This window comes from Heptranchias perlo, chromosome 19 (assembly GCF_035084215.1).
Source record: "Heptranchias perlo isolate sHepPer1 chromosome 19, sHepPer1.hap1, whole genome shotgun sequence".
Taxonomy (NCBI): Eukaryota; Metazoa; Chordata; class Chondrichthyes; order Hexanchiformes; family Hexanchidae; genus Heptranchias; species Heptranchias perlo.
In genome coordinates this window covers 48,339,178-48,364,456 of record NC_090343.1, presented here as the reverse complement: position 1 = coordinate 48,364,456, position 25,279 = coordinate 48,339,178, and the positions used below count along the sequence as shown (strand labels likewise).

At 44.6% G+C, this 25,279-nt stretch overlaps 1 protein-coding gene across 1 annotated transcript in view; it reads right to left on the bottom strand.

Moving 5' to 3' along the window:
- Nucleotides 1–25,279, bottom strand: part of rtf2 (replication termination factor 2) — a 158,407-nt gene that overhangs the window by 17,027 nt on the left and 116,101 nt on the right. The window contains exon 6 of the mRNA XM_068000730.1: nucleotides 12,828–12,941. Within this exon, the coding sequence (XP_067856831.1) occupies nucleotides 12,828–12,941 (114 nt within the window). The remainder of the gene's footprint in view (nucleotides 1–12,827; nucleotides 12,942–25,279) is intronic.

The following is a 25,279-nucleotide window of genomic DNA, read 5'->3' as shown; positions in this document are numbered from 1 at the left end:
GGCATGCAGAAATGCATGCACACTTCCAGCCGGAAGTGCGCCTGCCGCCATATTGGGTAAGGGCAAACAAAGGAGTTCTTCGCCCACGCCTGAAGCAGAATTTAGGCCGTTTCACATGTGGAAATAAGAGGTCCAACACCTGTTTGAAGTCCCTGCTCCAACATCAGTTTTCCCTGGGGCAGCCAACACCATCGTGGGCTGCACTTAGAGAAATCAGCCCTACGGAATGCCTTACCTGAATGTGGAGCCAGGAGGAGCATTCCTGCTCCTGGCTCCACATTCAGGTAAGGCATTCCGTAGGGCTGATTTCTCTAAGTGCAGCCCACGATGGTGTTGGCTGCCCCAGGGAAAACTGATGTTGGAGCAGGGACTTCAAACAGGTGTTGGACCCCTTATTTCCACATGTGAAAGGGCCTAAATTCTGCTTCAGGCGTGGGCGAAGAACTCCTTTGTTTGCCCTTACCCAATATGGCGGCAGGCGCACTTCCTGCTTCTCCTGACCCCACGTAAAGTACCCTCCCGATTGCTGCTGATCCAGGCCCCAAGATGCTCGACTCCCGATCTTGCTCCCACACCCCCCCGAACTCCCCGAGTGCCCTAAGATGGGCGCTCATGAATTTCTCGGCCATGTGATAGTTTTGATAGAGTCCTTTCACTAGTGCTATGGATGCTGGGATACTCCTGCCTCATAGCACGGTCCTGTCTTTTGCTCTCCATGACACTCTTGCAAAATGTTGAGAGTACTGGTGGGCTTGTGCTAGACCAGCTCTCTCTTGGAGAGCTGTGGGCAAATAATAAAGAGGACGCTGTAGCTGGATTTCACTGGGTGATCGACAACCTCCACCTCCCCCATAACTACCTCTAGTGTTTTAACCCGCCCCTTTTGACCAGCCCCATTTTCTGTCGTCATTTCTGATGGTTGTAAAAAGGGTCTGGCCATTTTCGCATCACGACGTCATGCACTCCATTTTCCGTCACTTCCACCTCATTTGAACCGTTTACTCTTGCCTGTATAACATGGGCGTCCAAGGTAGTCAGGAAAAGACAGGAGACAATTTAAAGGGTATAATTTCAACAATGATCACATCAGTTTAAAGCTAATTTCTGACTCATCTTTGAAGAGTTTTCTATGTTTTATGTCATTTTGTTGTTACCAACACCTTTGGTAACATCTGCCTTTGTGCCATTTCCTGAGGACAATGACATTTTCTGTCCCCAACCCCTCCATTTCAGACAGGGTACAATAGGTTTCCCATTTGGAACCTCCCTGTACCATTGCTTTTTGGAAGAGAAGGAACAACAGAGCAAGCCAGGCTGGTTAGGCAGCACGTATCCATGGTACAACCACATCAGAATATAAAGCAGACCCACAACCCACCCGACCACAAGTGGCCGTTAACATCAGAATGCCGTGAACTTATTTTGCTAGAGTCACCCCAGGCTACCACTAGTGACATTGGCCAATCAGTTGTGTTCCGGTGCATTAAATGCTACAATCAACATTTTCATCAGCTTCCTCATGACAGGGCACTGCAATTTTAGAGTGACAGAATTTCTGAAAGTCTAAAGTGTCACTGATTGTATACATGTGGTCCTAAATGCTCCGTTGCTCAGCGCCATTACCTACGTCAATAGGAAAGGATTCCACTCTTTTAATGTGCGGCTGACTTGCAACAGACATAGTAATGGTGATACCTGCCCCTTTAAGCTGCTGCAGGCAGTTAAATCCTGCAGCAGCATGCTATTTCCCCTTTCAATCTGAGGCTGTTCTGACACCTGGAGCTCGGCCAAAGATTCCAGAGGCCGACAATGGAAATTACAGCAGGGTCAGCACCAACTGCAGGCGGGTGTGAATTGCACCCAACCAGAAAATCCAGGCCTTGATCTCTACTACACAAAAGTCTTGTAATTTTCCTTGTAATTCAATTTTTAATCATTTAAGGTTCATTTTGTCTTCTAACGGGACAACTTCCAAGCTGCAATCGATCATCCCAATTACGAGTTGTTCATAATAATTTAAAGACTCTGTGAATTTGATTACTTCCAAGAAATTAATGAAATAAAACAGAAAATGATAGAAATACACAGTACCGCCATCAGCATCTCTGAAGACAAAAGACAACGTAAACCCTTTGCCAGAAATGAAACTTAGAAGAGAACTGTTTAAATTTCTTTTTTGTTTTTCAAAGAGCAGTAAGCAATGCTAGAATAAAACCTCTCATTTACCAGTAAGGTTTCCTTACTTCAACACTGTCCCCTTCAAAAGTTTGCTTTCCAGTCCTAGCCCAAGACACTGAATCCCCAAAACCTCCCTCAATACTTCTTCATTTAAATGGTGAGAAACTATTAAATGTTGGTGTTCAGGGAGACTTGGGTATCCTCGTACAAGAAGCACAAAAAGTTAGTATGCATGTACAGCATGCAACTAGGAAAGCAAATGGCATGTTGGCCTTTATTGCAAGGGGGTTTGAGTACAAGAGTAAGGAAGTCTTACCACAGTTGTACAGGGCTTTAGTGAGAACTCACCTGAAGTGCTGCGTACAGTTTTGGTCTACTTATCTAAGGAAGGATATACTTAGAGGCGATGCAACAAAGGTTCACTAGATTAATCCCTGGGATGAGAGGGTTGTCCTATGAAGAGAGGTTGAGTAGAATGGACCTATACTCTCTGGAGTTTAGAAGAATAAGAGGTGATCTCATTGAAACATATAAGATTATGAGGGGGCTTGACAGGGTGGATGCTAAGAGATTGTTTCCCCTGGCTAGAGAGTCTAGAACTAGGGGGCATAATTGCAGGATACAGGGTCGGCCATTCAAGACTGACATGAGGAGGAATTTCTTCAATGCAGAGGGTTGTGAATCTTTGGAATTCTCTATCCCAGAGAGCTGTGGATGCTGAGTCACTGAATATATTCATGGCTGAGATGGATAGATTTTTAGACTCTAGGGGAATCAAGGGATATGGGGATCGGGCGGGAAAGTGGAGTTGAGGTCGAAAATCAGCCATGATTTGATTGAATGGCGGAGCAGGCTTGAGGGGCCATATGGCCTACTCCTGCTCCTATTTCTTATGTTCTTAATGGACTTAAACTCAGCCATACTGAAGTGCATTTGCTCGTCCTGCCTCCAGCCTTGGAAAATAAAATTATCTGTATGTCCATGTGCTTGCATTAGAGAAAGGGTCTTGCTGCTCTGTAGGAAAAAGGACCATCATAATTCTCAGGCAGGAAAGTGTATGGTCATGATTTTGCATGAAACAGTTAGACGACCATCTGTGAGGTATGGCAGTTCATTCATACGATGAACTGGAAGTAAGATCATCAGCATATATGGTTAACTCTCGATTCTGCATCAGTCCTCACGTTCAATAGAAAATTTGTGTTTTGGGTGTGGTACCTAGGGCAGAACATGAAATAACGCAGGGCAATAGCTGTATTATTTTTTATTTCTGTGTTATTACTACCTTTTAACTGATCACAGACTGCAATGTTTTGTTAAAAAAAAGTAGTAACAAGTAAGTAAGGCCATCGTTGTGCAGTTTACAATTTGTAACAGGATCTGTGGCCAGCAGTCTATACAGTGATCACATCAGAGGCTGAACATAATACCAAGAACACAAAATGTGTTGCACAAAAAGTAAAAATAGCTTTTTAAACGTGGCTCATCACAGGCAGCAGGCAGTGTGAAGCCAGATTGTGGTTGACACTTACTCTCCCTCACATCTCAACTAAATGCGGTTCAAGAAACTACTTCATAATTATACTACAGTCTTTGTCAATGTTACATTATATCCAATGGATGGAAACCAAAGAACAACTATGACAGAAAACTGGCCAATAAAATTAGTTACAAACACACAGAGCTCAGGCGTGTGTTGGACCATAAAATATCCATTATATCTTTTTCATGTAAAGCTTTACATCCACCTCTCCCTATTTGAAGCCCTCCAATCAGGCTTCTGCCTTTTCCACAGCACCGAGACCTCACTGGTCAAAGTCAGCATCATCATCCTACATGATTGACACCTCAACTAGCTGTCCTTCTTCACCTCTCTGCTACTACAACACGGTTGATTATTCCACCTGCATGAACACCTCTCCTTAACACCTCTATGGCACTGCTACCTCATGGTTCCACTCCCACCTGCTGCATGGTTGACAAATTACCTCAAAGTTTCTCCTCCCATGTCCACAGTCACCTCTGGCGTACCACAGGTTCCAGTTTGGACTCCTTCCTCTTCATTTACATGCTACCCTTGGCAATATTATCCCGGAACACAGTAATCAGCTTTCACATGTATGCCGAGCATATGCAGCTGTACCTCACCACTCCCTCCACTGTCCCCATGCCTATTTTCACTATCTAATTGCCTACCTGACATTAATACCTGGTTAAGCCAAAACTTTCTCCAGATTAATGATGGCAAAATCAAAGCCATGTTCTTGACTCCCACAGATACCTATATGCCCCCAGCTTAGGCTCCATCTATTTCCTTTTCTGCCACCATAGGCTAAGCCCAGAGGTGCGAAACTTTGTTGCATCGCTCAATAACAAAATCAGCATCCTCCCCTACATCTGAACATTCACCAATAATGCTTTTATTCATTTTTGCAACATTGCCTGCCTCTGTCCTTATTTTTCCCCCTACTGCCAGAACCCTAATCCATGGCTGAACTTCTCCAAAGCTCTTCCACCATTTAAAAAAAACACAAGTTACGCAGAATGCCACAGTCTGTGTTCTTGTCATGCTCCATTGGCTTACTGCCCACAGGATCAACTAAGGTTTTCAGCTTCACTTTCAAATCCTTCCATGGCCTTGCTCTTCTCTACTTCTATGAGCTCCTCCAGCCCCATGTCCTTGCAAGTATGCTCCAATCCTCCACCATCAGCCTACTTCTTGAGGCTCCATTTGCCTATTCAAGTGAAGCCTGATCCGACATCCTGGCACTTGGCCTGGGCCACATTCGGCAAAAGTTATTTTGGACACACTGGGGTAGAAATTAGTATGCGTCTTGCCTGTTTTGCGGGTGCAAAATGGGCACATTGTATATCAATTTCTGGGAACAAGGTCCTGCACCTAATCTCCGCACCACCACCACATTGGCCATCACTGTTTTTAGGTGGCCGAAATGAACGTTAGGTCAATTTAAATATGGAAAGAAGGGTCCTGCGCCTGTTTCAGTTCCCTTCTGCAAAATGTATGAAAAAACTAGGTGAAACATGCGCCATGCAAGATCCAACTAGTTTTTACAGTTCTACTGTGGCTTAAACCGCGGTCCTTAAAGGGACAGCTGGAGGCCGCTGAAGAAACACTAGGGAAAGAACGTTTCTTCAGCGTCTCTCCCAGCCCCGCAGCACTACTGCGGGCCACTAGAAATAAAAGCATATCAATGGATTTAGCCATGGACACATCCGCCTTGCCAAGATTTATGGAATTGTGTCATTAAAATCCCAGTCACCAGGACAGTGAACCCTCCCATCCCATCTTTCAGCTGTTCCCCTTTGTCAGACCCTACACAACTGTTATAAAGTCATAATAATTGTGCAGTTATAATAAAATCACTGATAAATCAGCATTTTTCTTCAAACTAGAGTGCGACTCCAGCCAATTGCTTACGTTTTCCAGCATTCTGTATATTAATTATTTGTTGAGGTTTCTGCTTCCATCTCACTCTCTGGATTCTGTTTCAAAGAGTGGGTTTATAGGGCTACTAGGCCCAAGTCACTTTAGCTCAACCTGTTCTTTTCCTTTTCTTACTCTTCCAAATCGAACAAAAAAAGGATGTGTAGTGTGCCGCTACTGACATACTGTACAATACCTTTTTATCACCTACTCCAAAAACTATTTACACCTGGTCCTAACAAGACAACAACCTAGAACTAAAGCTAATTTGACTTTTTAAACAGGCTGAGCAGAATTGATGTACACGAGATAAAAAAACAAATCCATTCACCACATTACAATTTTGAAAAAGATATTGGGCTCGAATTTAGCAGGCCTGCGGGTTCCCAGCGGGTGGTCCTCCGGGAGCGTCGAAAACGCGAACGGCGAAATTAGTGGGTTGCCCACGCGATCGTAGCAGGCAATCCACTAATAGGATCCAATTACCTGCTCCTCCGGGGTCCACGGCGCTGGCCTGCGCCTCGGGCGGGCTGCGCATGCGCAGTACGATCTGTCAGCTGGAGGCTCTCTAGTTAAAGGGGCAGTCCTCCACTGACAGATGCTGCAACCAATGGGACAAATTGCAGCATGGAGCAGCCCAGGGGGAAGGCTGCTCCCAGTTTAATGATGCCTCACCCCAGGTATCATCAGATGGGGTGAGGAGGAGGGGGAGGACACAGATCTTCCCCCCGGCGGGCGGGAGGAAGCGGCCTGCCTCTGCCACCAAGAAGGCCTGGCTCGAGGTGGCAGAGGGGGTCACCTGCGCCACCAACATATCGCCCACCTGCATACAGTGCAGGAGGCGCTGCAATGACCGCAGTAGGTCAGCCACAGTGAGAACACGAAGTCTTTCCCCTACACTCCGTCTGCCACAACACTGCCCCCACCCCAAATCTCCTTCGGCACCGCCAACACTATTCTGTCACATCACCCTTCATGCCCACTCACACCCCATCCTCATCTTACCTCCACCTACTCACCTCGCCAGTACTCATCCTGCCACTAACACGCGACCCAATCCTCATACAATCTCATGGCTCCATCCCATACTCACCCTCTCGTGCATCTCCCTCACGGCCAGCCTCACTCAACCTGCCACCACCTGTGCTGCAGCCACAGGGCATGCATCACATATGTGCAGTAGGCAGGGTAAGGCAAACGTCTCGTCAGCATGAAGGGGGTGCACAAGGGTGTCTGAGGGTTTGTCATGGGTGTTACCCATATTGAATTTCAGAGCCACAAACAGCACACATTATATTGACACCACCACTGCCATGTCTCCGCGAATCCTGTCCATTGTGTCCAATAATGCCCGCTCCTGGGTATCACTATGAGGACCCACCACTGATGCCACCCATCGTGTTACTGCAGAGTAGGTGCAGGTGTATTTGCAGGGCTCGTCCGCGCAGACAACTGAGAGACATCGGCGGTGTTGCCGGCTGCACCCTGGAAGGATGCGGAGGAGAAGGTGTGGAGGACAGTGGTGACTTTGCCAGCGACAGGTAAGCAGTTGGTGCTGTGGCCAGCCAGGAGCAGCTCGGCATGAAAGAGGCTGCAGATCTCCACGACTACATGTCGAGCGAATCTGCGCCTCCCTGTGCACTGCTGCTTGGAGAGGTCCGGGGAGCTGCGCCTCGGTCTGTGGACCCTGTGGCGAGGGTAGTGCCCTCTGCGACGCGTCTCTCTCTGCGGTAGCCCTCCCTCCTGCTGTGCAGGTGGGCGTGCAACCACACCGTGTTGGGGGGATCCACGTCTCTGCGGCGGACGGCGTGGACTGCGAGGCTGCTGGTGGTGGTCATGCTCTTCGTCCTCCGAGGGTGTCCACACACCACCCATCTGGCAGGTGTTGGTCTGAGGGGTTGTGCAGGGTAAGTGTGTGGGTCCTCGGACTGGGGCTGCGGTTTCGTGTCGGTCTGTCCTCTGGCTTGGCCGGGGGGTGGTGGGGGGCAGGGGTTGCCCTATGTGACGCGGTGGCCTCCTGCGTGGGTGAGGGCGCTCCCCCGTGGAGCGCACCTTGGCACCTGCCACAGGCTGCTGGCTGCAACACGCCTGGTTTGAAGGGTCCTGTTTCCCCCAGTGTGGGAAACTGACTGCTTTGAACGTAAAATCCCACACTTCCTCTTTTGACAGCTGCTTCAGCTCATTAACTGACCACAACGAGCAAGTTAAGTACTCTCAAGTGGAACCCCGCTGGCTTTAATTGCCTGCGGGATTCCCACCAGCGGGGCTTGCGCGCGCAGCCCCGCACGTCAGCGCGGTACCCGGAAGTGGCCGGGATTTCGTCCGAATCCGGTCACGTGATCGGAGATCGGGATTTTCGGGGCCCCCCCGCTGGAAACCCGCAGGTAACCCGACCCTAAAATCGAGCCCATTCAATCCATCTCGCTATCGTTCCAAACATTTAGAAACAAAATAGTACATGGAGGAATGAGATGCTCTTCAAAAATGATTACAAATATCTTATCTGCTAAGGTGTCAGTCCTGGCTGAGTGGTAGCACTCTCGTCTCGGAGTCAGATGGTCGTGGGTTCAAGTCCCACTCCAGAGAATGAACCATATAATCCAGGTTGACATTTCAATGCAGCACTGAGGGACTGCTGCACTGTCATAGGTGCTGTCTCTCGGATGAGATGTGAAACCGAGGCCCCGTCTCCCCTCTCAGGTGGACGTAAAAGATCCCATGGCATTATTTGTGGGACCTTGCTGTGCGCAAACTGGCTGCCGCATTTCCTACATTACAACAGTGACTACACTTCAAAAAGTACTTCATTGGCTGTAAAGTGCGTTGGGTTGTCCTGAGGACGTGAAAGGTGAGGTATAAATGCAAGTTCTTTTTTTTACTTAAAATAATTTAGAAAAATAATCCCCGCCACCAGGACGAACGTATCCCTCTCAAATCCTATTTTTCAGCTGTTCCCCTGGTTGCTGCAACCCCAACTCCCAGATTCCTCCCTCCACCACCAGCTGCAGCTGCGAACCCTGTGAGATACTAGGGAGTAAACAGATGAGCAAATAGATACCAGGAGCAAACAGATGAGACCAGGGCATCAGGCATGGGGTTTGTTGCCCTGAAAGAGTAGCTGAGAGCCGTGTGCTGCTCCCCTCCTTTCCCAGCCCAGCGTGAACGGCAACGGTTGGAGCTTATGATGTAAAATCAGGGCATGCAATTGCTCGCGCGGTGAGAATCCTCAGTGGCCACTCCTTTTTGTTCCCCATTCTAACACCAGTGGAAATAATCTTTCACTATTTACCCACAGTAAAAGAGCCCAGTTTTCACTCACCCCTTTACTGACTGCTCTTCTCTCAACACCGATCCTACTCACTGCATTGCTGTTGCTGCTCCCGGCTTTGCAGAAAACGTTGGGCCCCACGGCCACACAACCCCATCCCATTCCCAGTCTTCCCTCCTCCCAGTTGAAACCCCAATCCCCAACTCCCAGATTCCTCCCTCCACCACCCAAGCCCTAATCTCCCGACGCCCATTCCCCAGTCTTCCTTTCTCCCCTGACCCCCATTCCCCAGTCTCACATTCTGCCTTGAGGCCCCAACCGGAGCCCCAGACCCCTGTCATCCTCACCCTCTCCCCCCCCCGCCCCCAGTCTCAATCTCCTGATCTCTAGTCCCTGTTCACTCTCTTCCAGTCCAGCCGAGCCCAACCTAACCTAACACCTCTTCCTGCTCTATCTCTCTCCCCTCCACTAGCCGGTCCCAGTTCTGGTCACCCGAGCAGGGGCCTGCTCTCTGTGCCAGCGGGTGGGTGACGTCACAGAGCTGTGGGTGGGGGAGGGGAGAGACGCTGCTGCGGGGCGGGTTTCAAAAGGCGCAGTTCTACCGAGCTGGTGAAGCAGTGCCCAGGAGATTCGTGTCCCATTGTAGGAGACTCACTGTGAAATTACCTCCAGTCTTGATGGTAGCAGCCATGGAGTATACTGAGGTGAAACAACAAAGGATACATTGAACATATTTAACATTCAACTTCCAGGCACTCCAAATCAGAGACAGAGACAGAGAAGATGATGGCAGTTCTGTATGAAGAAAGACAAACTATTTTCAAAAAATGAGGAAGCTCATAAGGAAGGCAGCTAACATTACACTGCCTCTCCAACGGCCTGGCCAACGTTAAGACACGGATGGGTGAATTTTCCTCCTGCTTAACGCCAGCAAAACCAAAGCCATCCTCTTTGGCTCCTGCTAGCAGTATGTGCCTCTGGACTTTATTCCATTAACCTTCCTGGGTGCCACCTTAGGTTACGTCTGGAAGTGTGGAATTTTGGTGTACTGCTGGATCTGAAGCTAGGGTTGCCAACTCTCCAGGATTGAAAGATTAAGCTTCCAGCAACTCTGGAGAAAAATGATAGGGGCATTTTTTATTTTCTTTGGACACTTTCATTTATTAATTATAAAAATATTGGACGGGGGAAAAAAGGCTGTTTGACTAACAGTCAAGAATCATCCAATCGGGTAACAAAGAGTCTGTTCGCTTTCCAATTGGCATGGGAAGGCGGTGGGCTGCGAGGATAGTGGCGGGTGACCAATGCTGGGAACGTTTGGGGCGGACAATTGAAGGCGGGAAGGACATGTGACGATACCTCCAGGAAAATGTCCAACCAGAGTTGGAAACCCTATCCCACGCAGAGTTTCTTTTTCCATATCCCTTCCATTATTGCAGCTGATTTCTCTCTATTTCGCAACATTGCTCTATTTTAGTATCGTTTGCAAATTTGGACATCGCTTTCTCTAGCTCTGTACCCAAAAAGTTGATATTCACAGTGAACAGGAGCGGTCCAGAACAGAATCCCGTGGGAGACTGCTAGCTAAAATTATAGCTCATGGAATTGAAGGCAGGTTATTGACCTGGCTAGGAGATTGGTCAGGCGGTAGAAAACAGAGAGTAGGGACAATGAATATGTACTCAAATTGGAAGGAAGTGACTAGTGGTGTCCCACAAGGATCTGTGCTGGGGCCTCAGCTATTCACTGTATTTATTAATGACTTAGATAACACAACTGAGAGCCAAATATCCAAGTTTGCCGATGACACAAAAGGTTGGTGAAATAGTAAGTAGTGTAGACAGGAGCATAAAATTACAAAGAGACATCGATAGATTAAATGAATGAACAAAATTGTGCCAGATGGATTTCAGCACAGGTAAGTGTGGGGTCATCCATTGTGGACCAAAAAAGAATAGATCAGAGTATTTTTTTAAATGGTGCAAAGCTAGGAACAGTGACGGTCCAACGAGATTTAGGGGTCCATGCACACAGATCACTAAAATGCAGTAGTTAGGTACAAAAAATGATCAAAAATCTAATGGAATGTTAGCCTTTAAACTAGAGGACTAGAATATAAAGGGGAGGAAGTATTGCTACAGCTATACAAAACCCTAGTTAGACCACATCCGTGTACAGTTCTGGGCACCGCACCTTAGAAAGGATATATTGGCCTTGGAAGGAGTGCAGCGCAGATTCACCATAATGTTACCAGGGCTCCAAGGGTTAGATTATGAGGAGAGATTACATAAACTAGGCTTGTATTCCCTGGAATATAGACGGTTAAGGCGTGATTTGATTGAGGTTTTTAGGATTTTGAAAGGAATTGATAGGGCAGATGGACAGAAACTTTTTCCACTTGTGGGGGAGTCTAGGACAATGGAACATAACCTTAAAATCAGAATCAGGCCATTCAGGAGAGAAGTTAGGAAACACTTCTTCATGCAAAGTGTGGTAGAAGTGTGGAACTCTCTCCCACAAAAAGCAGTAGATGCTAGCTCAATTAATAATTTTAAATCTGAGATCAATAGATATTGGCTCCTTGTGCCTCAATATGTTGACTTAAAAATTCTCACCACTGATTTCAATTCCACCCCCGTGCACGTTCCCCAGCTTACCTTAAAGACTTGTGCCCTTGCATACAACCTCTGCTCCTAACACCAGGCTTGCCTTCATTCCCTGCTTCCTCCATTCCACTACTGGTGGTTGCTCATTCAGTGTATAGTAGCATAGTGGTTATGGTTCTGGACGAGCAACCCAGAGGTCATGAATTCAAATCCCACCATGGTAAGCTGTGAAATTGAATTCAATAAATCTAGTAATTTTGTGGGTTAGCACCAGTACTGGTTCACTAATGTCCTGTGGGTACGGGAACGACTCAAACATACTCAGTTTGGCTCACATGTAACTCCAGTAGCACACTAGGGGATCACTCTTACTGCCCTCAGGGCAATTAGGGATGGGCAATAAATGCTGCCTTGCCAGCATCACTCACATCTGAATGACAAATTAAAATAAAATTGAACCACTACATTCCTGGTCTCTCGAATTCCTTGCCTTGGTAACCTCTCTCCCTGTTTTCCAAAACCTCCTCAAAAGCTTTCCCTCTTGTGAGTTTGGCTCCCCATCCCAACCCTCTCTATTTACTGTTTGGCATTCACGTATCTCGTCTTCCTAATTGTAGTGCTCCTGCACGAGCAGTGTTATAGAAATACAAGTTGTTGTTGTACCACCTCTATCTCCAGAATCTCCTTTCATCTTCCCCCACTCTTTCCTTCAGCAGCAACAATGAGGTCTTTCTTTAACATGCATTTATCTACAATTATGCTCCCATGGTTTTGGGGTGGGGAATGGGGTCTGGAGCAGTACTTATTAAAGAATTGAAGAGAAAACACAATTTAGACCACCACCACATACCCTCAAGTACATGCATGCTGCTGCAATGGGACATAAAAAAAGGGCTGTGTTCAGAAGGATTAAATGGCAAACACATTGAACCTGGAAGTTCAGACCAAGTTTTCTTTTAAAAATAGTAGAATGACATACACTTTTGAATGTGACCATATAAGGTTCTACTGAATACACATAAGCAGCTGCCACAAGCCCAAGTGCATCACCATCTCATTTTTAGCTTCAGGGCATTTGTGAAGTGCAACATGTTGAATAGTGTGGGTTGAATCAACATGCTAGTATTTTACTTGATCCCCTCACATGATGGGGAGAGTTTCGCCAAGCTCTGCCACCTTCTTGGCTCGTCAGCTCCTTCAGGAAATGGACTGGTTGGATACAGTCAGTCAGTGGTAAGGACGCTTTTACAAGAACTGAACAAGGCGCAGGCACCATGGGCCAAGTGGCCCTTTTCTCCATGCTCTAAGTTCTTATATTTTGATATCTTACCTTCACCAGCTTGGCTGTGAGTTTTCTTTCCTCCATTTTCCTCCGAAGATCTGCCATTTCCTCTTTACTCCCATTCAATACAATCACATCATCATCTTTGAAGGATTCCCCACACTGAAAAAGGAAAAGAAAAAAGAGCATTAAAATAGTACCAAACAGAATTTTCAGTTAATTAGAGAGAGCCAGCATGGATTTGTGAAAGGTAGGTCATGCCTGACAAACCTGATTGAATTTTTTGAAAAGGTGACTAAAGTAGTGGACAGGGGAATGTCAATGGATGTTATTTATATGGACTTCCAGAAGGCATTTGATAAAGTCCCACATAAGAGACTGTTAGCTAAGATAGAAGCCCATGGAACCGAGGGAAAAGTACGGACTTGGTTAGGAAGTTGGCTGAGCGAAAGGCGACAGAGAGTAGGGATCATGGGTAGGTACTCACATTGGCAGGAGTCCTGCAGGGATCTGCCTTGGGGCCTCAATTATTCACAATATTTATTAACGACTTAGATGAAGGCATAGAAAGTCTCATATCTAAGTTTGCCGATGACACAAAGATTGGTGGCATTGTAAGCAGTGTAGATGAAATCATAAAATTACAAAGCGATATTGATAGATTAGGTGAATGGGCAAAACTGTGGCAAATGGAATTCAATGTAGACAAATGTGAGGTCATCCACTTTGGACCAAAAAAGGATAGAACAGGGTACTTTCTAAATGGTAAAAAGTTAAAAACAGTGGATGTCCAAAGGGACTTAGGGGTTCAGGTACATAGATCATTGAAGTGTCAGGAACAGGTGCAGAAAATAATCAATAAGGCTAATGGAATGCTGGCCTTTATATCTAGAGGACTAGAGTACAAGGGGGCAGAAGTTATGCTGCAGCTATACAAAACCCTGGTTAGACCGCACCTGAAGTACTGTAAGCAGTTCTGGGCACTGCACCTTCGGAAGGACATATTGGCCTTGGAGGGAGTGCAGTGTAGGTTTATTAGAATGATACCCAGACTTCAAGGGTTTAGTTACGAGGAGAGATTACACAAATTGGGGTTGTAATCTCTAGAGTTTAGACGGTTAAGGGGTGATCTGATCGAAGTTTATAAGATATTAAGGGGAACAGATAGGGTGGATAGAGAGAAACTATTTCCGCTGGTTGGGGATTCTCGGAGTAGGGGGCACAGTCTAAAAATTAGAGCCAGACCTTTCAGGATTAAGATTAGAAAACATTTCTACACACAAAGGGTGGTAGAAGTTTGGAACTCTCTTCCCCAAACGGCAATTGATACTAGCTCAATTGCTAAATTTAAATCTGAGATAGATAGCTTTTTGGCAACCAAAGGTATTAAGGGATAAGGCAGGTATATGGAGTTAGATCACAGATCAGCCATGATCTTATCAAATGGCGGAGCAGGCACGAGGGGCTGTATGGCCCACTCCTGTTCCTATGTTCCTAGAAATATTGTATCAAAAACAAAATACTGCGGATGCTGGAAATCTGAAATAAACACGAAAATGCTGGAAATACTCAGCAAGTCAGGCAACATCTGTGGAGAGAGAAACAAAGTTAACGTTTCAGGTCGATGACCTTTCATCAGAACTGGGAGAAGTTAAAGATTTAACAGTTTTTAAGCAAATACAGAGCCAGGGAATGTGTGGGGGGCGGGGTAGGGGAAGGAAGGGGAGGGGAGGAAAGAACAAAAGGGAAGGTCTGTGATGGGTGGAGGGCAGGAGTGATTCAATGACAAAAAGAATGATGGTGCAAGGCAAGGAGGGTGATAACGGCACAAGTTAAGAAGCAAAAGATGGGTCTAGAGGAGCTGTAAATGGCAACAGCAGAACCATTACCAGCACCTGCTGTTCGAAAAAAATGGGAGCAGTGATTATGATCTGAAGTTATTGAAATCAGTGTCAAGTCTGGAAGGTTGTAAAGTGCCTAATCAAAAGATGAGGTGCTGTTCCTTGAGCTTCCATTCAGCTGGAACAGTGTAGGAGGTCAAGGACAGACAGATCAGAGGGGAATGGGACAGAGAATTAAAATGGCAAGCTACCGGAAGGTCAGGGGCATGCTTGCAGACTGAGCAGAAATATTATATGTTTCTGTCACTAATCCAATATTATAGTGTATTAAAGAAGCTAGATTAATATCACGTGTAGTTTTATTAGCCAAAGTGGAAAAAAATATCTAGTTATGTGAACAGACAAACCCGACACTTGCATCATTATTTCAAGTATCTAAGAATGTACCTGACTGTAGTTACAATGGTTTATAGTGGTTGATGCGCCCCAACAATTAAGTCGATCTTGTACTTATTCTGAGTCAGATTTCATGACACCTGCATACAACTTTATTCTTCTACAAGTTAGGCAAACGACCAGCCACCCAGAAAAGTAGAGAATAAGCTAGTTGAGAACAGCAATTTCCAGGCTTCTGCTGCATTTACATAGTTTATAAGCAGCCCTCATATGCAGTTATTAGTCAGACCACAATACATAGACACAGTCAAGGCTTGACTGGATTAGGGTGCCAATAAAAACAATGGCCAATTTTAGTCCTTGCACGTTGTTGTATATTCAGTTTGCTTGTTCCAGTTCAGAGTAGTGTACAAAAAGGAATATCGTTAAATGTAGGCCAAGTTAGGCTTCTTAAAGGGATAGTCTTCAAGAAGTTTTGTTTGGCAATCCTTTCCTTTTTTTTGTTTGGAAAGGGAGAGGATCCACAAATCATTTTCATCAGTGATGTAAAGCCCAAGTGATAGGATGGAAAAGAAAAGCATGAATGTTAAGAAATTTTAAATAAAAATAGAAATTGCTGGAGAAGCTTCTGAAAGTGAAAGACATTGGGAGTTTGGACAAAGTTCCCACCTTAAACATTAACCTTTATAGTGACTGACTTGTGCTCCATTTTCAGAACTTTGTGCTATTTGTTGAAAGGGTATATGACAACGCATTTCAATGGGATTGCCATTTTAATGGGATCACTACAAATTGATAGTCATGGTAAATGGTAATTGGTAAGATTTTGAATGGAACAGAAGAACAGGAAAATTTGGTGTGCAGATACACAGATCATTGAAAGTGGCAGTGCAAGTAGATAAGCCATAAAAAGGCACACAATTTGTGGTTTTGGATCTAAAGGTACAGGATACAAAATCAATGTTAAATTTGTACAAGTCTTTAGTTAGGCCGCAATTGGAGTATTATGTACAATTTTGGAAGGATATAAAAGGATATAGGAAGGATATAAAAACAAGGGAAAAGGTGCAGTGTAGATTCACTAGGATGTTACCAGGGATGAGAGGATACGGTTATGAAGAGAGACTTGACAAGTTAGGGTTTTTTTCTACCAGAGTTGAGAAGGTTATGGAGTGAACTGATAGAGCTCTTCAATGTTATGAACGGTTATGGTAGGATAAATAGTGATAGGTTATTTCCACTGGTCAGTGAGACAGTAATCAGAGGGCTCGTTTAAGAGGATCACACAAAGTTAAATGGAAGATTAGAAAAAACTTCTTCACACAGAAGATGGCTGCAACGTAGAACTCTCTGAAACAAACCATTGAGGAAGCAGAGTTCATGAATTCTTTAAAAAGAAATTAGATCATGATTTGAAAGAGTATGGGGAACAAGAGCACGATTAGACTACGTGGTTTATGTGGAGACTTGATGGACTGAAGGATCTCTTTGCATGTTGTAGTATTCTATGACTTGCAAATTTTTTTTCCCTTTGACTTTATGCAGAATTTGGCTGCTGTGTTTTCCTACATTACAAAAGTGACTATATCTCAAAAGTACTTCATTGGCTGTAAAGTATTTAGGGACGTCCTGAGGTTATAGAAACATAGAAAATAGGAGCAGGAGTAGGCCATTCGGCCCTTCGAGCCTGTTCCGCCATTCAATATGATCATGGCTGATCCTCTATCTCAATACCATATTTTCACTCTTTTCCCATACCCCTTGATGCCTTTTGTGGTCTAGAAATCTATCTAGCTCCTTCTTAAATCTATTCAGTGACTTGGCCTCCACAGCCTTCTGTGGTTGGGAATTCCACAGGTTCACCACCCTCTGAGTGAAGAAATTTCTCCTCATCTCAATCCTAAATGTCCTACTCCGTATCCTGAGACTGTGACCCCTCGTTCTAGACCCCCCCCAGCCAGGGGAAACATCCCCCCTGCATCCAGTCTGTCTAGCCCTGTCAGAATTTTATATGTTTCAATGAGATCCCCTCTCATTCTTCTAAACTCGAGTGAATAAAGGCCGAGTCGACCCAATCTCTCCTCATATGACAGTCCTGCCATCCCAGGGATCAGTCTAGTCAACCTTCGCTGCACTCCCTCTATGGCAAGTATATCCTTTCTTAGGTAAGGAGACCAAAACTGCACATAATACTCCAGGTGTGGTCTCACCAAGGCCACCCGTATAACTGCAGTAATTCATCCTTGCTCCTACGCTCATATTCTCTTGCAATGAAGGCCAACATACCATTTGTCTTCCTAACTGCTTGCTGCTCCAGGTGGGCAATGTTATTGAGATGGGAGTAGGCGGTTTTTCATGAGCATAGAATCATAGAAAGGTTACAGCACGGAAGGAGGCCATTCACCTCATCGAGTCCGCGCCGGCTCTATGCAAGAGCAATCCAGCTAGTCCCACTCCCCCGCCCTATACCTGTAGCCCTGCAAATTTTTTCCTTTCAAGTACTTATCCAGTTCCCTTTTGAAGGCCATGATTGAATCTGCCTCCACCACCCATTCGGGCAGTGCATTCCAGATCCTAACCACTCGCTGTGTAAAAAAATGTTTCCTTGCGTCACCTTTGATTCTTTTGCAATCACCTTAAATCTATGTCATCTGGTTCTTGACAACTTCGGCCAATGGGAACAGTTTCTCTCTATTTACTCTGTCTAGACCCTTCATGATTTTGAATACCTCTATCAAATCTCCTCGCAACACACTCTGTTCCAAGGAGAACAACCCAGCTTCTCCAGTCTATCCACGTAACTAAGGTCTCTCATCCCTGGAATCATTCTAGTAAATCTTTTTTGCACCTCCTCTAAGGCCTTCACACCTTTCCTAAAGTGCGGTGCCTAGGACTGGACACAATACTCCAGTTGTGGCCGAATCAATGTTTTATAAAGGTACATCATGACTTCCATGCTTTTGTACTCCATGCCACTACTGATAAAGCCCAGGTTCCCGTATGTTTTTTTACCCGCTTTCTCAACCTGGCCTGCCGCCTTCAGTGATTTGTGCACATATACCCCCAGATCGCCCTGTTCCTGTACCCCTTTTGGAGTTGTGCCCTCTAGTTCATATTGCCTTTCCTCGTTCTTCCTACCAAAATGTATTACTTCGCATTTTTCTGCGTTAAATTTCATCTGCCACATGTCTGCCCGTGCCACCAACCTGCCTATATCCTCTTGAAGTCTATCACTATCCTCCTCACTGTTTACTACCCATCCAAGTTTTGTCTCATCTGCAAATTTTGAAATTGTGCCCTGTACACCCAAGTCCAAGTCATTAATATATATCAAGAAAAGCAGTGGTCCCAGCTCGGACCCCTGGGGAACACCACTGTACACCTCCCTCCAGTCCGAAAAACAACCATTCAACGCTACTCTGTGTTTCCTGTCACTTAGCTAGTTCTGTATCCATGTTGCTGCTGCCCCCTTTATTCCATGGGCTGCAATCTTGATGATAAGCCTACCATGCGGCACTTTATCAAATGCTTTTTGAAAGTCCATATATACCACTTCAACCGCATTGCCCTCATCTACCCTCTCTGTTACCTCATCAAAAAACTCTATCAGGTTAGTTCAACACAATTTGCCTTTAACAAATCCGTTCTGGCTTTCCCTAATCAATCCGCAATTGTCCAAGTGACTGCTAATCCTGCCCCGGATTATCGTTCCTAAAAGTTTCCCCACAACTGAGGTTAAACTGACTGGTCTATAGTTGCTGGGTTTATCCTTTTTTGAACAAGGGTATAACATTTGCAATTCTCCAGTCGTCTGGCACCACCCCCGTACCTACAGATGATTGGAAGACTACGGCCAGTATCTCCGCAATTTTCACCCGTACTTCCCTCAGCAACCTAGGATGCATCCCATCCGGACTGGGTGACTTATCTGCTTTAAGTACAGCTGGCCTTTCAAGAACCTCCTCTTTATCAATTTTTAGCTGATCCAGAATCTCAACTATATCTTCCTTTACTGAGACTCTGGCAGCATCTTCTTCCTTGGTAAAGACAGATGCAAAGTACTCATTTAGTACCTTAACCATCCCCTCTGCCTCCATGAGTATATCTCCTTTACGGTCCCTAATCGGCCCCACTCCTCCTCTTACTACCCGTTTACTGTTTATATGCCTGTAGAAGACTTTTGGATTCCCTTTTATATTGGTCACCAGTCTATTCTCATACTCTCTCTTTGCCCCACTTATTTCCGTTTTCACTTCCCCTCTGAACTTTCCATAGTCTGCGTGGTTCTCACTTGTGTTACCAACCTGACATCTGTCATACGCCCCTTTTTTTGTTTCATCTTACTCACTATCTCTTTTGTCATCCAGGGAGCTTCTGGCATTAGTTGCCCTACCTTTCTGCCTCGTGGGAATGTGCTTAGTCTGTACCCGAACCATCTCCTCTTTAAAGGCAGCCCACTGTTCAATTACAGTTTTGCCTGCCAATCTTTGATTCCAATTTACCCGGGCCAGATCTGTTCTCATCCCATTGAAATTGGCCCTCCTCCAATTGAGTATTTTTACTTTAGAGTGGTCTGTGTCCTTTTCTATAGCTATTCTAAACCGTATCATATTATGATCACTGATTCCTAAATGTTCCCCCACTGGCACTTGCTTCACTTGGCCCGCCCCATTCCCTCGAACCAAGTCCAGCCATGCTTCCTTCCTCGTTGGGCTGGAAAAGTATTGGTTAAGAAAGTTATCCTGAACACATTTCAAAAATTCCTCCCCCTCTTTACCCCTTATATTATTATTGTTATCCCAGTGATATGTTGTCAGAAGCTCAGTTTGGGTTTAAATAGGTCACCAAGATTGCGAATAGTCTGGTTTAGCCTGAGACACTGGCCGGGAAGGGAATTAAATTTACTCGCTGAGCCATGGGGTGCCTTAAAATAGAAAACTCATTCTGCTGTATCCTGAAAGGGTTAAATGAAATAACGCACAAAAGTACTGAAATGTTTGTACAGTAAGTCATGGGCTGTCCCATTTTCTGAAATGAAAGTATACACAAATGATAAAAAAATCAGTAGTTATGCTCCAATATCAACATCTCAGACTTCTAAACCAAACATTCTAAAAATGTACTTTACGGTAATGCACATAGATATCCAACTGTGATATGAAGTAAACACTACTGATGGCTCTCTAACATACAAACCACACAATACCTTCCTAGGACATAGTTTCCCACCATACTAAATTCCTCTTTGATCTGTCTCTTGAACAGCCTATTGTACCCCAGCGTTTGGACAAGAATTTAAGGCACAGTTTAACCTGTTCTGTATTGCTTTTGCTTATACATCATTCTATTCCTTAATGTTTGCCCTTGGAAGAATGGGAACTTGTCCAAGAACATTTTAGCCAAGAATAAACTTTCCACCTCTGTCTGCACCATCTCCCTCTTAAGTAGATCATTCTTTATTGATTTGGGGTCTCAACAATCCATTCAAAGGGGCACTGTCACCGGATAGAGTGTCATTTGAGAAACGGATGTATGCAATGATCTGACTGGTGAAATGATAGCATCCTTGTAGTAATGACTGAGCCTGTCTGGAAGACATCTTAACTGTGGCCATATTAGGTTTCCCATATGTGGTGGCAATCAGTTAACGGTCAACAAGTGGGTCTATAGGATTGGTGCTAATTGGGATATATTTGTAATGGGATAATTTATCCCCTGGTGCGTACAAGGAATTACCTCAATAGTGATGAATTTTCATGATTCAGCTGCCTCCCCATTGGCATCCAAAGTTGGAGGAAGGTATCCTGGGATCAATATTAAATTCAATGAAATTAACTAACAGTTGGTACCAACCAAAATAATCAATTGAGTACACGTGGGAATGGTGCAATGGTGTGGACAGGAGCAATGGTGTGGACAGGAGCAAAAGTGTGAATCAGCCTCAGCAAACAACATTTTTCAAAATTAAAAATGGAGTAGAAAACGAGAAAAATACTGACATGTAAGTAACAAGGTTTCACAAAGAGGAAATTCGCTAGCCTAAAACTCGAACTACCAATGGATGTTTGCCTCATCCCATCCAGCTCTATATCCCATCACAAACATTCTGTTCCTCTGACTCTGGTCTTCTGCGCATTCCCCACTTCCTTCACCCCACCATTGGTGGCACTGCCTTCAGTTGCCCTGGTCTTGCTCTTTGGAGCTTCCCCTTTAAATCCCTCTCCTCTCACTTCATCTTTAAAAACCTCCACAAAAACTAATTCTCTGACCGAGCTTTCAGTCACCCCTCCTAGAGTCTGCATCCGTTTTCATTATGAATATGAAGCACCGTGGGATGATTTTTTTTATGTTAAAGGCTCCATTACATGCAATCTGCTGTGTCGTTGTTGGATACATTCTGAAGCAAAAAGCTCTCTGGCCTGGGGAGACGTTGTACTCAATTGTACGTTAGGGCCTTTTATACAGCACAACAATGGAGGAGTACCAGGTGTACATATTACCAGGTGTACCAGGTTACATGTTTTGAGGAGTTTTTAAACCTTACATTTACTAAAATGCTTCCTCTCCCACACACAACCTTCCTTTTAACAAATCTGTACTTCAAATGACAAACAACCCTGAGATCCCCCTAGGCCCAGATTGATATTCTAATTGCTGACACAAACTACTTCCCCAAATGTACAAGCATCCCTTTACTTCAAAACATTTATATATACCTTTCCAAGCCTTCACTTCCCAAATAATACTACTTTTAAATTAAACTGTCCAGCCGACCTCACTGTGACAACTAGAAAGTCAGTCATCTTGACTCAGCAAGAAAGACGTGGTGAAGCGCAGATAAATTAAGCCACAAAGGCAATAGAATAAAACTGTTTCTTACACACGCATATATTTTTAGTTGGCTGTACATAATTCCTTCCCCTCTTCGACTTTACCCTGCTCCACAACCATTCAACATCCTCGGTCTGGAGAGTGGGGGGGAAATTTCCTGTTCCTGCGAATACAGGAAAATTGTGAACAGACACTCCCCCCACCTGATTTTCCATTATTCGCTGTGGCCAGGTGATCCAATAGCACCAAGGGCAGGAACAGGGAAATCTGCCCCTAATAATATCAGGTATGTTACCACAACGCTGAATTTTTATTTTGGAGATTAAGAAAATCTTACACACCAATCTTCTAACTAAAGGAATACTCCAGGGTTGGGTTCCTTTGCCATGGGTACAGTCTCACTCATACTATGAAACACAACTCAGGTCTTTTAAAAAGATAGCAAAAGTCAAATTGTTAGAGTTTATACAGCAATTATACTTGTGCTAACAGCATTGATGGAATCTCCCTCGTTAAGTATAGAACTTGGAACCTGCAGTGGAAGCGACAGTAATAAAAGCACACCCCCGGACATAAATTAAGAGTTGGAATGCCGTTTCACCCCACTTCAATCACTGGAGAAAAAGGGAGAAATCCGGTTCAAGAAAAAGCTGTAAACTGAATTGGTTGGTCAGCCATGAGTTATCTAGACTTGACTGCAGTCTCCCCCCTAGGCGAGTAAAATCTTTTAATGTGTAAATAATAATATCATGAGTAAGTCCATCAGAGTTTCTGATCATGTACAGAACATGCTACACTTTGTTCAAACCACATCTATTTTATAGGGCCTATGGGGACAAGCCAACCTAGGACGACATTCTATACATTGAGAAGTAGCAATGTGTGCACCCGTGACCTGGCTGCATCTTATCACCTAAAGATGGTGATTTGAGTTGCACAAAAGGTTATTTCTTATAAGGCAACTTTTAATTCTTGGGCGGTTTGCACACAATTTTCTCCCCTGCTTGCCTACGTGCCCCCACATACTGGGGTACTGTTCCACAGGTGTCAGCAGATCTGCAGTGCCTCACTCAAGTGACCATATATGGCCTAAAAGACTGCTGCGGGGCTACTCGACTGTGGACGACAACAGAGCTGAGTTGATTCAGTCCTCTCCTAATATCCACCCACATTCCTGCATGGGGGAGGGGGGGGGCACAATGGACAATGATCAAGTGTTCAGATCCTGAACAATTTTTGTCCTCCCAAGCCCAAAGTGCTAAGCCAAATTGTACAGTCCTTTTGTGCAAATTTTAACAAAAAAATTTCTATGAACATTCAACTACAATTTGCAGTTTGCCTGCAACTAAAATTGAACTCCAACTTATAAAACAGATGAATACAGCCATAGGGCATCTCCAAAGAGATGATTGTTTGGGTAAGTCACAGTCAATATTTATTTTAACATAGAATTGCAAAAGCTTACAAAAGTCATTTATGTAATTTTAAAATGTACAAACTATGCAGACCTGGTCATATGTCTGTGTCATAATGAATTGCAAAAATATTCCCCCTTCCTCCAATTTGAACCAAACCACTGAAGTTTGGGGTTATCTGGCAGCTTTCTCTAAGATCACAGCCTAGCCTCAGAGTCCAAGACACACCTCCAGCAGGTGTTCATGTCTGCTCATATTCAAATTCTAATTTATGTTAGTTGTGGTCCATAACTATATGATGCCAGATTAAATGCCTGGTAATACAGTGTTCTCATCAAGGTAAGGAATTTAACTGCTAAGAAATGGAACACTTTCCCATTTTGCCAACCTCTGGCCCGTGCCCATTGGGAAATGAACTGAGACTGCCTGAGCTTTTGGTCACCCCCGTTACTCTCTTTCCTGTCTAACCTCTACTTGCGAAGCATCTTGGGATTTTGACATTAAGAGATGTTAGAGAAATGCAAGCAGTTGTTGCTGTCGAGGGGTTGACTCAAAGGGCTTAATAGCCTACTCCTGTTCCTATCTCTAAACTCATTTTGCACAGCAGTCTTATAACCAGCACACAAAGACTACATCCCATCAGTCTGGACTAAATTTAAATCCAAGTTCTAGAGGTGAAAAACCAATGTGTAACCACAATGCCATCTTGTCCCTGATGAGAGATCATCCATAACACAGCTCAGAATAAAAATTAAAAAGGTTATTTGTGTCTTCACAACCTGCACGAGTTTTTTTTTTGTTCATGGGATGTGGGCGTCGCTGGCAAGGCAAGCGTTTATTGCCCATCCCTAATTGCCCTTGAGAAGGTGGTGGTGAGCCGCCGCCTTGAACCGCTGCAGTCCGTGTGGTGAAGGTTCTCCCACAGGTTAAAGATCAGGTAATGGATTCTTCAACTTCTTCCAGGCAAAATTGTCAACATAATTATGGAATCAGAACAGGATGCATTTGAACAACTGCTAATAATAATACGCATCAGCAACTGCAAAAGCACTTTGTCTTTGACCTCTCTTACAGGAACTTCCTGGGCTTTTCCTTATACACACAACTGCCCCCTATCTAGGGGTAGAAGGAGTCAGAAATCCAGTTTCCCACACCCCAGCCCCTCAGGATCGTTAAAGTGTGATTCTGAGGAAAGACACATTCCAGGCCGGAAGTCAAAGTCATTGGTTAACCTCGATTTTCTGTGCTCACTATTTAGTACAGAATATATAGCCCTCATGGAGAGGTCGTAGAGGAAGATAACATTGTATTACCGGAAGTCATCTGGAAAATGAGTCTCAGCCACCACTGCATAACTGCAGAATGAATGAAGACACAAGAGGTTGTCCTATATACACAAATAGTAAGTGCATGCACATGTAAATAAGAAGTGACTTGCAAGGCTGGCAACATTTTCACCCAAATTATGACATTGCAATTCAACACTTATTTGCATTAGCAAACGAGCCCAACATCACATCTCCAGGTAAAGTACAGAATCCCAGCCAGTCACAAACTATACTGCCCCCAACTGAAAATAGGTACAAATATTATCTATACATTTCAGAAAGATAGATCAACAACTTTGGTAGGGTCATTTTTAATCTTCAAATATAAGCATTCTCCACACAACACACGAGGCGTCTTTCAGTTGGTTCCCGAGAACACACGCCATGCCATGTACGTAAATAATTCCATGTTATCTGGTACTGCTGCCAACACGTAACTTGCTGTCCTCACGTCTTATAAAGGGAGGTACTGCACCTGCACACTAGCTTGTTTTAACTTAGCCAACAACAACTACAGTGAAACCTGTAAATTAGGGACACCTAAGGGACTTTTGCAGGTGTTCTTATTATCAAAATGGTCATTGTATGTACAGTAAACCAGAGGAGCCAAATGTCCCAGGATTGGCTCTATCTCCTGCAATGTTCCTTCTTGTTTTCACCCTCACCTGGGATCATGCCTAATTCTGGAG